Source organism: Artibeus jamaicensis, unplaced genomic scaffold (assembly GCF_021234435.1).
Source record: "Artibeus jamaicensis isolate MK-2021 breed Jamaican fruit bat unplaced genomic scaffold, CSHL_Jam_final scaffold_1019, whole genome shotgun sequence".
Classification (NCBI taxonomy): domain Eukaryota; kingdom Metazoa; phylum Chordata; class Mammalia; order Chiroptera; family Phyllostomidae; genus Artibeus; species Artibeus jamaicensis.
In genome coordinates, this window is record NW_026522025.1 from 36,757,094 (window position 1) to 36,773,856 (window position 16,763).

At 39.0% G+C, this 16,763-nt stretch overlaps 1 protein-coding gene and 1 pseudogene across 5 annotated transcripts in view; one reads left to right on the top strand and one right to left on the bottom strand.

Moving 5' to 3' along the window:
• BTBD8 (BTB domain containing 8) overlaps positions 1–16,763 on the top strand; it is a 97,460-nt gene that overhangs the window by 11,293 nt on the left and 69,404 nt on the right. For 3 of the 5 annotated variants that reach the window (XM_053655594.1, XM_053655596.1, XM_053655595.1), the window contains exon 3: positions 8,543–8,775. The exons of the other annotated variants lie outside the window; for them this stretch is intronic. In XM_053655594.1, the coding sequence (XP_053511569.1) occupies positions 8,543–8,775 (233 nt within the window). The remainder of the gene's footprint in view (positions 1–8,542; positions 8,776–16,763) is intronic. 5 annotated transcript variants of the gene reach the window in all.
• LOC119056105 (60S ribosomal protein L23a-like) lies at positions 10,176–11,006 on the bottom strand (annotated as a pseudogene).

The window sequence follows — 16,763 nt, forward strand, 5'->3', positions numbered from 1 at the left end:
GCTGAGATAGAAAAAACAGTGGTTGTAACTAGAAAGTCCAGAGTCACTACCTCCAGAACTCATCAGTTAACGCAGCCTGGGCTTCATGACCATCATATAAGTGGATTTCTTAATAATAAAATAATAATAATACAGTTAAAATAAATAAAACTGATAGAAACAAAAATTGAGTGAGAGACAGCATGGTAGAGTGGAGGAAGCACTGGACTTGACAAGGTAGAGATCTGCCTTCTGGCTGTGCATTTTCTTGTTTTCCGATTTCTTTTTGGCTGTTTTTTTCATATGTATTTAGAATAGGAGTTTGGCATAAATGGCTTTGTGCTTCGTAGCACTTAACAGTCTCTCTTTTAAGCACTTAATCACAGTCTATTTTGTGTTTGTTTAGTCATGTATATCTGTGGTTATGTAAACTCCTTGAGATTAGATCATCTCATTGATATGAACAACCCCAGTAGTATCTCATGTACTCCCTTGCACACAGAAAGTGTTCATAATGTACCTCCTCTTTTTTTAGCACTTTGCATTGAAATTTGTCTGTATTAATATAAGGCATAAGTAGAGGGTTATAATGTAAAATATGAGATTAAAATCTTTTAGTAAAAAGTCTGATAAAATAGATTTTTGAGATTTTACTATGTGAAATTTCTTTTAAATGTCTTCAGTGTACATTTTTCTCTTTAAATAACCAATAAAGATTTTGAAATATTCTATTATGTTGCTACTTATTTTAGAGTTCTTTGGTGTATACTGCAGTTACACTGGAAATATAGTCTTTGAAAAGTTGTTTTTTATACACTGACTTCAGATGTGGATCAAATAATTGACAGTGCAAAGTAGTGCTTGCTTTATGACCTCATGATTAAAATTCAACCCAGGATCATAAAAATCTTTGATTTCCCAATAAGACTTCCCCTGTGGTACTTGTGTGAGAGTGTGTGTGTATGTATGTGTGCATATGTGTGTATGAAGGAAAGAAAAGAAGGAAGACCTCTGAATTTTTCAGTTTAACATCAATCACTGGGAAGTGCTAGGATAAAGTGTCAATCAGATAAACATTCAGAGCAACACAAAACAAAGAATTCCATTTCCCCTGCAGTTTTCTTAGGTGGTAGCTATTTTCTCTCTCATGTCCTTTATACTATTAGAGTTGGAAGTGGGTGGGATAGGTACATTGTTGTATTAATTATATTTAACTATATTATTTTATTTTCTGTATCCTTGGTGCTTTGGCGTTTGGGGTCCTACTGATCCTGATGGAGGAGAGATTGCTCCTCCCAGGGTTAGCAAAGTCCTGTAAGCATGCCTTTGATAGGTAAACCAAGCAATCCAGAGTTCAGTCAGGCACCCATTTCCTTTATCTGGTTGTTATACTCCAGAAAGCAGTATGGGGTCTGTCCAGAAAAAGTCCAGCCATTTTTAATATGATGAGAATGGTTTGCCCCACATGATATAACCTGGCAGCCAAGGAGAGTGGACTGGAAGGCACATGCATGAGCAATGATGATGTCACTGTACTAGTGAAGGGTTGTAGATATCATTCAATGAGTGTGTGTACTATGTGGCCATCACATTCAAAATGACTGAGCAAGTAGAGCAATGTATCTGCATCAAATGTGGCATTAAGCTTAACATTCTTCCATGAAAACTATTTAGATGATTTGCATGATTCAGAAGACTGCAGCTATGGGCAACTGGTGATTGGTAGCTTCATCACAACAGTGTGCCTGCTCATGCATCATGTCTCATGCAGAGTTTTTCAGTGAAACATCAAATCACCCAGGTGACTCAGTCCCCCTAAAGCCCAGATTTGGCACCCTGAGACTTCTGGCTTTTCCTAAAACTAAAACCACCTTTGAAAGGGGGGAGATTTCAGGCCATCGATGAGATTCAGGAAAGTATGACATGGTAGATGATGGCATTTGGAGAACTGTGTGAGGTCCCAAGGTGCCTACTTTGAAGGGGACTGAGGTATCATTGTCCTGTGTATAATGTTTCTTGTATCTTCTTCAATAAATGTCTGTTTTTCATATTACATGGCTGCATACTGTCTGGACAGACTTCATTCCTCTGCCCTAATCATTCCAGGGCCAGGTACTAGACAACTAGAGACCACCTTTATAGCCCATAACCCCCAACTCCCCCACACAGACTTATTCAAACTATCCACTCCTAAATCTGCTTAGCTGCTTCCCTTGCCTCATGGTTCTTTCCAGCCAAACCACAGTAAAGGCTTTTGCCCACACTTTGCCCTCTCTCATTCTGCCTCTAGACCCACCCTGTTTCCCCATTTGACCCTGCCTGGCGTGATATGCCCCACTCCTCTTGGGAACTGTAACTATGTTTTTTAAATGTCAGTCATCTCCTGATCTGTTGACATCACCATACCTCAATAAAACCAAATTCCCAGGTACATTTCAAAATGCTTGTGAACTTTATTACTGTCTCCAAACCTTTTCCCTCCCTTCTTCCTAACCCCCCTGTCTTTGAATCTCATCTTTACAAGTCTATACCACTAGCCAGTCATGTAGAGACCCCCTGGTTAGTCAGCCTCATTACTTAATGAAACTGACTATTGTCAGTGTCTCGTAACAAATTTTGCTAATTGTATTTGCCACATAGGTGGTGTTTTTATGGTCATGGCCTCTGATTCCTTTAATTCCTGTCTTCTGGTCATCTTGTTTTCAGTTATACCTCAACCATTCAATACCATGTGAAATCCTAAATGAAGTCATTATCAATAACTGCAACCCAGCACAATCTGATTCCAAGCATCTTATTCTCTTGACTTCTACCTCCTGTCTTTCTACCTTACTCTCTTAAAACTTCAATTCTAATAATTCATCAACTCCACCCAGACTTGCAATTAATCTGACCACATTTTTATTGTTTCTTATCCTTTCATGTTCTCATTTCCATCCTTACTCTACTCAAATTCCTGTTACTGTATCACTTCCTTTACATACAGCCTCTGTTCCCTTGTCCCCTCTGAATTTGTCTTATTTGCATGTTAAACCTATTAAACTTAAATGCAACTCTTTGACTGTCCCATTCCTACATCCATATAGTGGAAGAAGACAGGAGAGAAACACATGCTAATCATTCTTTCTTTAAATCATGACCATGAACCTCAAGTAGGCATTTAATGCTGTTGGTCATATTATATTCAATCATGTTATATTTCCTTAGTTTCACTTGCTTTCCCACTGGAGAATATTTTATGCCTCCTCTTTCTTGAGTTTTTAGCTGCTCTTCCCTTATCTTCATTCTCACTTCATTATTTTGCTTTCTACTTCATTGAGAAAATCAAGGCAATTGGCAGAGAACTTGCACAAATTTCTCCCACATCTACTCACTTGCATCTGCACCATATGCTTTGTCTTTCCTCATGTTACTATTAATGAACTGTCAGTACTTTTAAAATTAATTCCTCCACTTGTCCACTAGATCTCATCCTATTCCTTTTCATTACTCAGAGACATTGCTTTAGCAATTTTAACTTTTCAAAAAAAACAAGTTTCTTTTCTCTTGGATCTTACCATTAGCATATAAACATCATATTCATAGCCTCACCTAAAAGAACAAAACTTTCTTACCCCACTTCCCCTCTAGCTAATACTCTACCAGCTAATACCCTAATGCTCTGGTCCCTCTCACATCAGATCTCAAGAGTTATCCTATCACACTCAATTCCATTCTCCTTTTTAAAAATTGAGATATTCACATATTATAAAATCCACTCTTTTAAAATGTATCATTCAGTGGTTTTAGAATACAGTTGACCCTTGAACAATGGAGGTTTGAACCACACAGGTCCATTTAAATTCTAATTTAAACACTAATTTAAACCTAGGCTATTCAAGGGTCTACTGTATTCACAGTGTTGTGCAACAATCATCACTGTCTAATTCCAGAATATTTTCATCATCCTAAAAAGAAACATCATACTCATGAGCAGTCACTTCCCACGCTTTCTTCTCCTCTAATTCCTGATAACCATTAATCTATGTTTTTATGGTTTTGTCTGTTCTGGGCATTTCATATACACTTATATGCATCATATATCATATGGCCTCTTATGTTTGGCTTTTTAAACTTGGTATATTTTCAAGGTTCCTCCATATTGTGGTGGTTCATCAGTACCTCTCTCCTTCCTATGGCTGAGAATATCACCAAGACCATCTCAGGTTTGACAATTTCATGAGGGCTCACAGGACTGAGCATATGGTCATACTCTAGGCAATAACTTATTACAAAGTAAAGAGAGAAGACGCATGGCATGAAGTCCATAGGAAACCAGACACAAGCTTCCAAGGATCCTTTCCCAGTGGAGTCATACAGGACATGCTTAATTTCCCTAGCAGTGAGTTGTGACATTTCTGAAATGTTGCCTACCGGGGAAGCTCATTAAAGGCTCAGCACCCAGGGTTTTTATTGGGGGTTGGTTACATATGTATCCTTTGCCTAACATATACTCATATTCCAGACTCCTCAAAGGAAAGGAGATGTTTAGTATAAGCCAATTATTTATAGGCATAATGAGCCATCCTTGTCCTTTAGAAAATGCTAGGAATACCCTCGAAATCATGTTTTCAGATACCAGCCAAGGGCTAACCTTGTTAGTCTTACAGAGAATAATGGAACTGCTATATTAACTCTTCTGTACATGTGGATATACCATATTTTGTTTATCCATTCATGGTAGACATTTGGGTAGTTTTGACCTAATGTAACGAAAAATTCTGTGAACATTATGTGCAAGTTTTTGTGTCAACATATGTTATATTACTGGGTCATATGGTAAACTTTTGAGGCATTGCCCATTTTAAAATTAGGTTTTTTGTCTTTATATTTACTTTCAAAATTTCTTATATATTCTATATACAAGTCTCTTATCAGATAAATTATGTGCAAAAGTTTTCTCCCATTCTGTGGGTTGCCTTTTTTTTAATTTTTAAAGCTTGTTTGGTTATTTATTTATTTATTTTTTAGAGAGAGGGGAAGGGAAAGAGAGAGAGAAGGACAGAAATATAAATATGTGGTTTCCTCTTATGTGCCCCTTACTGGGGACCTGGCCCACATCCCAGGCATGTGTGCTGACTGAGAATTGAACTGGCAATCCTTTGGTTCGCAGCATGCACTCAATCCACTGAGCCACAATAGCCAGGGCCTGTGGGTTGTCTTTTAACTTTTTTTGCGGAATCCTGAAAAGCATAAAAAATTTAAATTTCTACAATTTCTATTTTATCTACCTTTTCTTTCGTTACATGTGCTTTTAATGTTGTGTCTAAGGAACTATTGCCTAATACAGGGTCATAAAGATTTATACTTTTATACTTTTAGTTCTTACATTTAGATCCTTGACTACGTTAATTTTTGTATATAGTATGAACCTGGGGTCCAACTTTATTCTTTTACATTTGGATATCCAGTTGTCCCAGCACCATTATTTTGAAGAGGCTATTGTTTTCCCATTGGGTTATCTGGACACCTGTAAAGGAAGAACACTCTCCTGTGTGTCTCTTCCACTCTTAATACTCTACTCATAGAAAACTTTAGTTCTGACACTTCTGGTCACCAGATGTGTATGGGGGTTTTCCCTACACCAAGCAGTTCTGAGATTCTCCAGACACCAGCTGTCCTTTAGATTTAACTAAATTCTGACAACATATACCACAGGTTCAAGGCTCATCCTCACAAGTCCACTCCCCATTCCCCATTTCAGAGGCCAGTCTCAGGCCCAGGTTGTTAGCTATGCTTCTGGCCAACTAGCTGTAACTTGGAGGTTCCCACAATTCCTACCTTATATTCAATTAATTTGCTAGAACAGCTCATGCAACTGAAGAAAACATTTCACTTACTTAGATTACCATTTTATTATAAAAGGATATAACTCAGGAGTAGCCAGATGGAAGACATGAACAGAGTTAGGTATGTGGGGAAGGGCACAGAGCTTCCATGCCCTCTCTGGGCATACCACCCTCCCAGTACCTTCATGTGTTCACCAGCCTGGAGGCTCTGTAGACCCCATCCTTTAAGGTTTTTATGGAGGCGTGAATGATCAAGTCATTGACCAGATTAATTTAACCTCTGTATACAGGTTTGTCATGTGTAAATAGAGATAGCTTTATGTATTCCTTTTCAATCCAGATGCCTTTTATTTCTTTTTCTTCCCTAATTGCCTCAGCTAGAATCTCCAATGAAATATTGAGTAGAAGTGGTGAGAGCGGACATCCTTGCTGATCTTAGAAGGAAAACTTTCAGTCTTTCACCATTAAGTATGATGTTAGCTATAATTTTTTAAAATATGCCCTTTATCAGATTGAGCATATTCCCTTCTAGTTCATTTAGTGTTTTATCATGATATGATATTGGATTTTGTCAAATGCATTTTTTTGTGTTTATTAAGATGATTATGTAGGTTTTGTTCTATTGATATGGTGTCTCAGTCCATTCAGGCTGCTATAAGAAAAAAACACGGACTAGATGGCTATCAACAACAGAAATTTATCTTCTGCAGTTCTGGAGGCTGGAAGCCTAAGATCAGAGTGCCAGCATGGTAGGGTTTTGGTGAAGGCCCTGTTCTGGGTTGCAGGCTGCTGACTTCTCACTGTGCCCTCACATGGTGGAAAGAGGCAAGGGATCTCTCTGGAGCTTCTTTTATAAAGGCACTAATCCCATTCATGAGGGCTCTGCCCTCATCACCTCTCCTCCTAATACCATCACACTGAGCATTAAGTTTTAACATTTGAATTTTGGAAGTGGGACACATATTGACACTGTAGAATATGATGTATAACATTGGTTTTAATATGTTGAACTACCCCTGATGTCCTAAGATAAACCCCAGTTAGTCTTGGCATATAATTCTTTTTATATGTTGCTGGATTCAGTTTGCTATGATTTTGTTGAGAATATTTTCATTTGTATTAGTAAAGAATATTGGTCTATGGTTTTCTTTTCTTGCAATGTCTGCATCTGCTTTTGTATCAGGGTAATGTAGACCTCACAGAATAAGTCGGGAAGTAGGAATATAAAGGAAAGAATAAACAAATGGGATCTCATCAAAATAAAAAGCTTCTGCAGGGCTAAAGAAAACAGTATTAAATTAAAAAGACAACCAACTGTATGGAAAAACATATTTGCCAATGATACCTCAGACAAAGGTTTAATCTCCAAAATATACAAAGAACTTACATGACTCCACTCTAGGAAGACATTGAACCCAATTAAAAAATGGGAAAAGGACTTGAACAGACACTTCTCTAAAGAGGACATACAGAATATCCAGAGACACATGAAGAGATGCTCAATATCATTAGCTATCAGAGAGATGCAAATTAAAACCACAATGAGATACCACTTTACACCAGTCAGGATGGCTATAATAAACAAAGCAACAAACAACAAATGTTGGAGAGGTTGTGGGGGAAAAGGGGACCTTAGTTCACTGTTGGTGGGATTGCAGACTGGTACAACCATTATGGAAAACAGTATGGAATTTTCTCAGAAAAATAAAAATGGACCTGCCTTTTGACCCAGCAATTCCACTGCTGGGATTATACCCCAAGAATCCTAAAACATCAATATCAAAGAACCTATGCACCACAATGTTCATAGCAGCATAATTTACAATAGCCAAGAGCTGGAAGCAACCTAGGTGCCCATCAGTAAACGAATGGGTCAAAAAATTGTGGTGCATATACACAATGGAATTCTATGCAGCAGAGAGAAAGAAGGAGCTACTACCCTTTGCAACAACATGGATGGAACTGGAAAGCATTATGCTGAGTGAAATAGGTCAGGCATTGAAAGACAAATACCATATGATCTCACCTTTGACAGGAAGCTAAAGAATAAAACAAACAAGCAAACAGAATAAAAACAAAGACACTGAAATAGAGAACAAGTGGGCAGCGACCAGAGGGGAGAGGGAAGGGAATTTAAGGGGAAAAAGGGGGAGGGATTTTGAGGAACAAGTATGAAAGACACAGGGATGAGGACTGGGGGAGGGGAAATTGGAGGGAGGGGGGAGACAGGTTGGGGTGGTGGGATGGGAGAAATGGATAAAAAAATGTACTTGAAAAGTAACTAAATAAAATTTATTATAAAAAAAAAAGAATAAGTCGGGAAGTGCTTTATTCTCTTTGGAAGTTTGTGATGGATTGGTGTTGATTCTTTAAACATTTGGTAGAATTCATCCATGAAGTCACTTTGTCCTGGGTCTTTCTTTGTGGAATATTTCAATTACTAATTCAGTGTTCTGTTTCTCCTTAAGTCAGATTTTGTAATGTGTGCCTTTCTGGGAATTGTCCACATCATCTGGCTTATCTAATGTGTTGGCATTGTATATTCCTTTTAAACATTCAAAAATTTTATAGGCTACTTTTTCAGGTTTCCGCTATTTTAGGTTGACTTTTTTACTGTTGGTCCAGATTTTAAATGGTTTTGAAATTATGTAATTGTTGTATATGAAGGCTGCACATGGGAAACTAGCTTATAAGAATCACCATTATTTTTATTAATATTTTATATTTTCTTCTAGGATTGTATACTCATCAAACAGAAACATAAAAAATTATGAAAATGAAATTCTTAGGGAAAAGATAGTAGAGAGTGGGGTACCACAAAGAGAACATGACTTCAATTTTCAAAAGTATACGGACAATGATGGAAGACCACCTACAGGGTTCTTAGATAAAACATCACCTGATTGTTCTCTTCTGAAGCATGAAACACCAGACACCAACGATGGAGAGGACAGTTTTATATCCAGTGGTGAGTCATTTTATTTGTTGATTTTTATAAAATTTTATAGACATGAAAGTATATTCTGATACATTAGAGAAAGCAGACTTTAAAAACCAGCTCTACTGTTCTTTTTATAATAAGTAAATGAAAGTAAATTTTGTGGGTAAATGAAAATAATAGTATGGTCAACTCTTAGCATTTCCCAGTAATTGGAGATGGAGTTATTATGAATTAATATATACATAATTTACAATTCTTCTTTAAAGTTTTCACATGTTATAATCCTTATTCTAATGTATGCCAGTAAAAGCTTTACCAGACTATAGAGTCAGTTCTGTTACACAGTATATGCATTTCTTAAAAAGCACCATGCAACACAAAATCACCATTACTTTTTGTTATGACACACAAAAAATTACTGAAAATTTGTCATGGCACATTTTAAAAAGATAGGAACGTAACAAAAATAGTAGCTTAGTTTTAAACGTTAAAAGGTGAAGAAGTCTATAAATACTAGAGTAAATATGGCATTCAACCTTGAAAAAGACCTTTAGTTTGTTCGTGGCAGTGGGTGTCAGTGGGGTTGCAGCTTGTGAGTTATTGTGAATTGATGGAAGAAAGATATTAAAGATATAAACATATAGATATATAGATATATTAAATATTGTAACAGGAAACTTGAGATCTCTGGATCAGAGACAAACTGTTTATTACTTACTTACAGAGCATCTTAGTGCTGGTTCCCAATCCCCAGCCCCCATAAGGCTATGTGTTGAGGATCTTTCACATGCAGTGGGATTACACCACAAAGAGAAGCACAGAAATTAGGAAAGTTTTATAGGCTGCTGGCAGATTTGCCTATCCTCCTAAAAAGAGAGAGAGACAGAGACAGACAGACACACAGACACACAAAACTTCACTTTGGAAGGTACATAAATTTTCTCTGGTGAGGGGAGAGGAAAGTAGCTTCACTACCCTGGTATGTAAGGAAATAAGTGATTTTTGTAACAGGTGTTCAGAACTTGGGGTGCCCAGGAATATAGGACAGTCCCCTACTAACATGGCTGTGGGGGGTGGGAAGCAGAGCAGGGCCATTGAGAGTTACTTTGCATATCTAAAGAAACTGGCCGATGTTTTAGTAATGTTAAGTAGCTGTGCCTGTTACTCTTTGGAGCCAGGGAGATGTGGGTGATTCTAACCCATGATGTACCCTGGAGGAGGTCCCCCATTTACTGCACCTGTGCAGAGGCAGGACTGTGTGATTATTCTTTTGTTTCTGTAGGGACTTTGTGATTTAATGGCAGAATTCCCTCACTATTCTAAACCTTTATAACTTTTGAATAAATAGTTGCTTTCCTTTTCATAAGACTCTGGCATTAGGAGTCTCAGTTCTTATTGGCAGTGGGCAATAGAACCTAGTGATTCTCTTACAGTTTGGAGGTAAGGGAAGTCTCTAAATCTTTTTGGGGTATCACATTATCTCTAGCTTCCAAGGCATGTTTACTGTTTAATAATCCTTTGTCTAAATTTGCCAGTGCATTTCTCTGAGAGGCCAGACTATACAGAAGCACAAATATATTAATACAAAATGATGTCCCAAATATTGGTTGAAATACATCTAAAATAAGATGGAAATTTGTAAAACCATGTATGGATGAGTATGGCTCATAACATGAGGTGAACTGAGGTATCTAGTAGATGTTTTAGGTGTTTATTTTTTTTTTATTTTTATTTTTTAGTATAAAATTTTTATATTTAGAATTAGCCAGCTGGACGCACTTTAGATGATTCCACTTTTTTTTGGCAACATCCAAACCATCACAGTCTGGAGCCAGTCAAACATACACCTTCTTCTCCCCATCAGGCCTGATCAGGGTGTTGAACTTGGCCCCATCAATGTCATACAGCTTCTTCATAGCCTGTTTGATCTGGTGCTTGTTGGCCTTGACATCCACAATAAACACAAGTATATTGTTGTCTTCTATGTTCTTCATGGCTGACTCTGTAGTCAGGAAGAACTTGATGATGGCAAGTGGTCAAGCCTGTTTTTCCTGGGGGCCCTCTTCTGAGGATATTGAGGCTGCCCTCAGAGCTACGGTGTCTTAAGCTTCTGGAAGGGTGGCTGACGTGTAGATCTTTTTTTGTGTGTGGCTGTGGACACCTTTTAGCACTGCTTTCTTTGCCTTCGAAGCCTTTACCTTGGCATCAGCTTTGGGAGGGGTAGGTGCTTCCCTCTTTGCTTTGGGCACCATCTTCATGAAAAGGGTCTGATGTCTTAGGTGTTTATCTGTGTTTTGTATATTCTTACATGGCTCAGTTCTGCATTGACCTAGTGTTTCTCATGGATGAACTTGCACCTAAGCAAATGCAAATTCCATCTTAAGCTCAGATTGTTCTCTGATATTATCAATTGTGTTGGACCACATTTATGTTTTCAAAACAAGTGTTACAGCAGAATTGAATGTGTTTATGTGAAAGTGTCAGTTAACTAATGGATTTTGTTACTGAAGTTAAGTGCCATAATACTAACAGAGTGATTTAAGCTCAGTCAGGTTCCTATGATATACATTCACCATACCTAATTATGTTATGGTGAATGAATGAATGTATGTCTATTCTAGGCTTGAGATAAATCCATTCATATATTTTATCTCCTTTAGTCTCAGATAATCCTAAGAGTAAGTGGTTACAGACTGATTTTGTAGATAGGACTCAGAGTGTAAGTGACATTCCCAAGGCCATACATAGAGACCAGTTGGCGGAACTGGTATTTGATACCCATTTTTCCTGCCTTTAGTCTAGAGCTCTGCCATGGCTCCAGTGCAACCATTAAAGCAGGCAAACCAGTTATAAGTATAACTGAAAAGAGTTCTTTTACCCCTCAACCTCCTGCCTTTTCACTACTTTCTCCATCACTCCACGGAAACCCAATTTACCAGTTTAACAGACACTTGTCCATATTTCATTCATTTCTTTGCAGTCTTTCATACTGTCAGTGCTGCCCTTCTTAACACTTCTGTGTTCAATGATATTGTTCTCTCTTTGTTTTCCATCTTGGCCACTCCTCTTTCTCCTTTACTAGCACATCATCTTTCTGCCCTTTAAATAATTAATATTCCCAATTTTTTTGAGCTTTACACCTAACTGCTGAATATGCATATCTGTCTAAACACAGAGTGGGGAAAAATTTTATTATTTTCCATACAGTTGTTTGTATGGAAAATAATAAAATAATTAGCAACTATAAATATAAGAATAACCTCTGGGTACTCACAACTGTAAACCTACTTTTGTTCCTCCCTGTATATCTTAAATATCTCAAAATTTAATTTTTCCCAAACTGACTTAGTTACCTACCTCTCAACCTGTCTTAAACATACTGTAGTAGTGTGCATTATCACTGTCTTTCTACTCATTTACTTTCTTTATTCACGACCATATATATTAATTTATCTCCTAAATATTCTTAAATACGTCTCTTTTATACCCTCTTGCCATTTCTTTATTTCAGGAATTTGCTATTTTCCTTGACAGTTTGCATGGCCAGCCACTTGCCAGGCCTCTCATTGTGCCACCTTCCATTAATATCATTGAACAATATCTGTTAATTGCAAGTCTAATCATGACGCTCTTCTTATTAAAATTCTTTTTTTTTTAACTTTTTTTTATTGATTATGCCATTACATTTGCTCTATTCCCCCCTCCATTCCCCTCCACCCTGCATACCCCTCCCCCACCATTTCCCCCTTTAGTTCATGAACACGTGTCTCAAATTCTTTAGATTCTGTATTTCCCCTACTATTCTTACCCTCCCCCCTATCTATTTTCTATCTACTGTCTATGCTACTTATTTTCTGTACCTTCTCCCCCCTTCCCCTCCTCCCACTCCCCTGTTACTAACCCTCCATGAGATCTTCATTTCTATGGTTCTGCTCCTGATCTAGCTGTCCTCTTAGTTTGCTTTTGTTTTAGGTGTTGTTCTTAATAACTGTGAGTTTGCTGTTCTTTCACTGTTCATCTTTTTTATCTTCTTTTTCTTAGGTAAGTCCCTTTAACATTTCATATAATAAGGGCTTGGTGCTGATGAACTCCTTGAATTTGGTCTTATCTGAGAAGCACTTTATCTGTCCTTCCATTCTAAATGAAAGTTTTGCTGGGTAGAGCAATCTTGGTTGTAGATCTTTGGTTTTCATGACTTGGAATACCTCTTTCCAGCCCTTTCTTGCCTGTAAGGTCTCTTTTGAGAAATCAGCTGACAGTCTGATGGAAACTCCTTTGTAGGTGACTGTCCCCTTATCTCTTGCTGCTTCTAGGATTCTCTCCTTCATTTGAATCTTGGCTAATGTAATTATGATGTGCCTTGGTGTGTTCCTTCTTGAGTCCAACTTCTTTGGGACTCTCTGAGCTTCCTGGATTTCTTGGAAGTCTATTTCCTTTGCCATCTTGGGGAAATTCTCCTTTATTATTTGTTCAAATAAGTTTTCCACTGGTGGCTGTGCCTTTCCCCCTTCTGGTACCCCTATAATTCGGATGTTGGAATGTTTAAAGATGTCCTGGAGGTTCCTAAGCTTCTCCTCATTTTTCTGAATTCTTATTTCTTCATTCCTTTCTCTTTGATCATTTTTTTCTTCCTTCTGGTCCACTCCCTTGATTTGAGTCCCAATTTTCTTTCCATTACTATTGGCATCCTTTGTATCACCATTTATTTCAATTAGTTTAGCTTCCATATGTTTCTCTAATTTGTGACTAAAATCTACCAGTTCTGTAAGGATCCTGATAACCAGTGTTTTGAACTGTGCATCTGAAAGACTGGCTATTTCTTCATCACTTAGGTCTATCGGTTCTGGGGCTCTGAGTTGTCCTAGAGCCATTTTTGGTCTATTCGTGCTGTTAAGTGAGCGGAGAGAAGCCTTAGTTGTTTACCAGGACGGGGAGACCCAGGTCGCTGGTTTGTGACGCTATGTGTGGGGGCGTGGTCAGAGAGGGAGCAATGGCGGTCGCCTCGGGCTTGTTTATCCGATGGAATTGTGCGAGCCTGCTGCTCCGCGCTGGCTTCTCTTCTCACTGGTTTCTCCGCACGTAAATGCGCGCGACCGACGGACCGACCCACCGCGCCTCTTCCCTGTGCGCTCCGGCAGCCAGCTCGCTCACGATCAACGCCCTCGGTTGCCTGCGCGCACCGCGCACCGCCCCGGGAATTTTTTCTTGCTAACCTGCTCCGCTGCTGGCCTCGCTCCTCGTACTGGTCCAGCTGAGTATCTAGTTGTCCTTTGGACTCCGTATTGTCGATTTTCCGTGTGGCTTGGTTGTGACTACTGTTAAAAATAGTTGTTCTTAGATTTGGTTGTGCACAGAGGCGAGGCGTTTCCTCCACCTACGTCTCCATCTTGGCGGAAGTCCCTTATTAAAATTCTTTAGTGGTCACCCATAGCCTTAATGTAAATCTCAAATTCTTTCCTGTGGTATAAAGGGATTTTGTGACCTGGCTGCTGTCTAGAATTTCATGCCACCCTTTTTTCAAAACCCTCTCGGTCCCCATAAACTCTTGTCTTACTCAGTTACTTGGCTTTGCCCTCCAAAGAACTATATTTAGTTACCATTTGCTTTAGCACTTGCTATTTGTTCCTGGAATACCATTCTAATTATTCATCACATTATTTAATTGAGTATTGACTTTGTGCTAGGTTTTGAAGATTTATGAATGAACAAAACAGGTAGCATTCCTATCCTGCAGTTTAGTAGGAGATAGGTGGGTTATGTACAGAGTGTGATAAGGACACAAGTTGGGCACATGTTACCTGGACTCAGGCTTCTGGAGAAAACTATGTGGAGGGAGTGATGTCTGAATTGAGTCCTAAAAGAAAAAGCAGTTTTGGGAACTGTTCCAGGCAAAGGATACAACACTTCTGGAGTCACAGAAATCCAAGTATATAGCATATTTGGAAAATCAGAAATGGTTTGTGCCCCAGCTGGTGTAGCTCAGTGGATTGAGCATGGGCCTGTGAACCAAAGGGTTGCTGGTTGAATTCCCAGTCAGGGCACATGCCTGGGTTGCAGGCCAGGTTTCCAGTGTGAGAGGCAACCAGACATTGATGTTTCTCTCCCTCCTTTTTTCCCTCCCTTCCCCCCCCTCTAAAAATAAATAAATAAAATCTTTTAAAAAACAGCCTTAAATAAAGGATGACCTTATATTTTATTGTCTAATCTGGGACCCTTTTGAAAGAGTAAGAGGTGAAAAATTATTATTGCTGTTGATAATTATTCCAGGGCAACAGGAATGAACTATGACTGTCTCAGGCTAACCATGACATGTGGTCACCTTACTCAAACCACTTCAAGGAGTTTGGGTGGTACTGTGTTGAAGGAGTATAAGCAGAGAGTAAGTTAAGGATAGAGTGGGTTGGTAACTTCAAATTGAAGAACATTGATTTTTGGATTTCTATAACTGTGTCTTTTTTCCCTGGTACCACTCTTGACACCAAATGTGTGTGGTTACCAACCAATTCTCTGATACCAACTAGGTACCCAACAATCCAGTTCTGATACTAACTATCCAGAGTTAGCACAGATCTCACAGATTAAGGGCTTAGTCACAGAAGATTGTCCCCACTTCAGATGCTAGCCACTGATGCAGACTTCGTCTAGCGGGGTCTGTATGTTCTGGATGCAATGAACAAATTCACATGGATTGCAGAAGTTCTGTGATGAAAAGGGATGGCTCAGCCACTCTCTGAGTGAGAGAGGGCCCTGACCCCTGCCTGGACAGGCTTTTGTTGCTTTCTGGGAGCATTACCTCAAGGAAGGTCTTCATCAATCATTGTCAGGCAGTAATGATCAAACAATAGATAACATATAAAGAATTATGAGGGCTTATTCTAAGACAGGGTCAGTTAGCTAAAGGGCCATAAAACTTTGGAAAACAAACTCATTTAATGCTTGGACCCTCATCAGAAAACTGAGGACATTCTTAGCAAAGCAGGTTTCACAGGATTTTATGCATTCTTTTTTAGGCCTGATCTCTCTGGGGAACTGTTCATACTACCCAGGACTGTACCACCATCCAGCACTGTTTCAGGTTTAAGCCAGTCAGGGGAAGTAAGGCAGCCAAGAAATTAGGAGACTTCTCCCAGACAGAATGAGGACTCAGGCTATGTCAAAGCTGAGGGGCAAGGGTCCATCATCCCCTTTTTTTATAGCCCCCCCAAGTCCTTCCCTGAGGGCCCTTTCATGACCATGCCTATCTTAGGTCTTCCCTCCCTTGAGGAATCTTACCTGTCATTGGCTAACCAGTCATCCACCTGAGGCCAGGCAGGATGAAGTAAAGGGGGCAGAGGCAGTGCCCAGCCAGGAAGGTAGGCTTTGTCTCCTTAGTGGCTTATGGTCCCAAGGTCTCTTACTCAGCCTTAGCCCTGGGGGGTTACAGCCTCTGAAACCAGGCAGGGCAGTTCCTAAAAAGCCACAAATGGAGTATTCGGCTACTGTAGGACAGGAAGAAGTTCCCTTTACCCCCAAAATTCTGTGGCTGGCCTAAGAATTAAACTGAGATAAGAGAGATTAACTGGAGGGGGGAAAAGATTTTCATTTTGTACTTACTTCTGCTTCAGGAGTTTCACAAGGAAATGAGATTTAAGGAGGTAGTCAGATGATTGAGGTTTACTATCCTTTTAGGCTAAAAAAAAAAGAGTTTTGAGCTACTGGGTGGTAGAAACAAATTATGAAAAGGTCAGAGAAGAAAATGTATGGTAAATAAGGGTTGTATTGTTATGTAATGAGTCAAGTGATGAGAATTGTTTCTTCCCAGTGAGGAGATACCTTTACAAATGGAACTTTTCTTTATAAATGTAAATTTTTTTTTACCAGAGGGAAAATTTATACTTTGTTTTTAGGCAGTTGGGGTGGGGGGCAGTAAAGAGCTTTTCTTGCATTTGCTGGTTCCTAGTTGCCTGGAACTCAAAGTGCTCCTTATGCCAAAGTGACATATTTTGGAATGACACATTCACTACCCACAGTTGTGC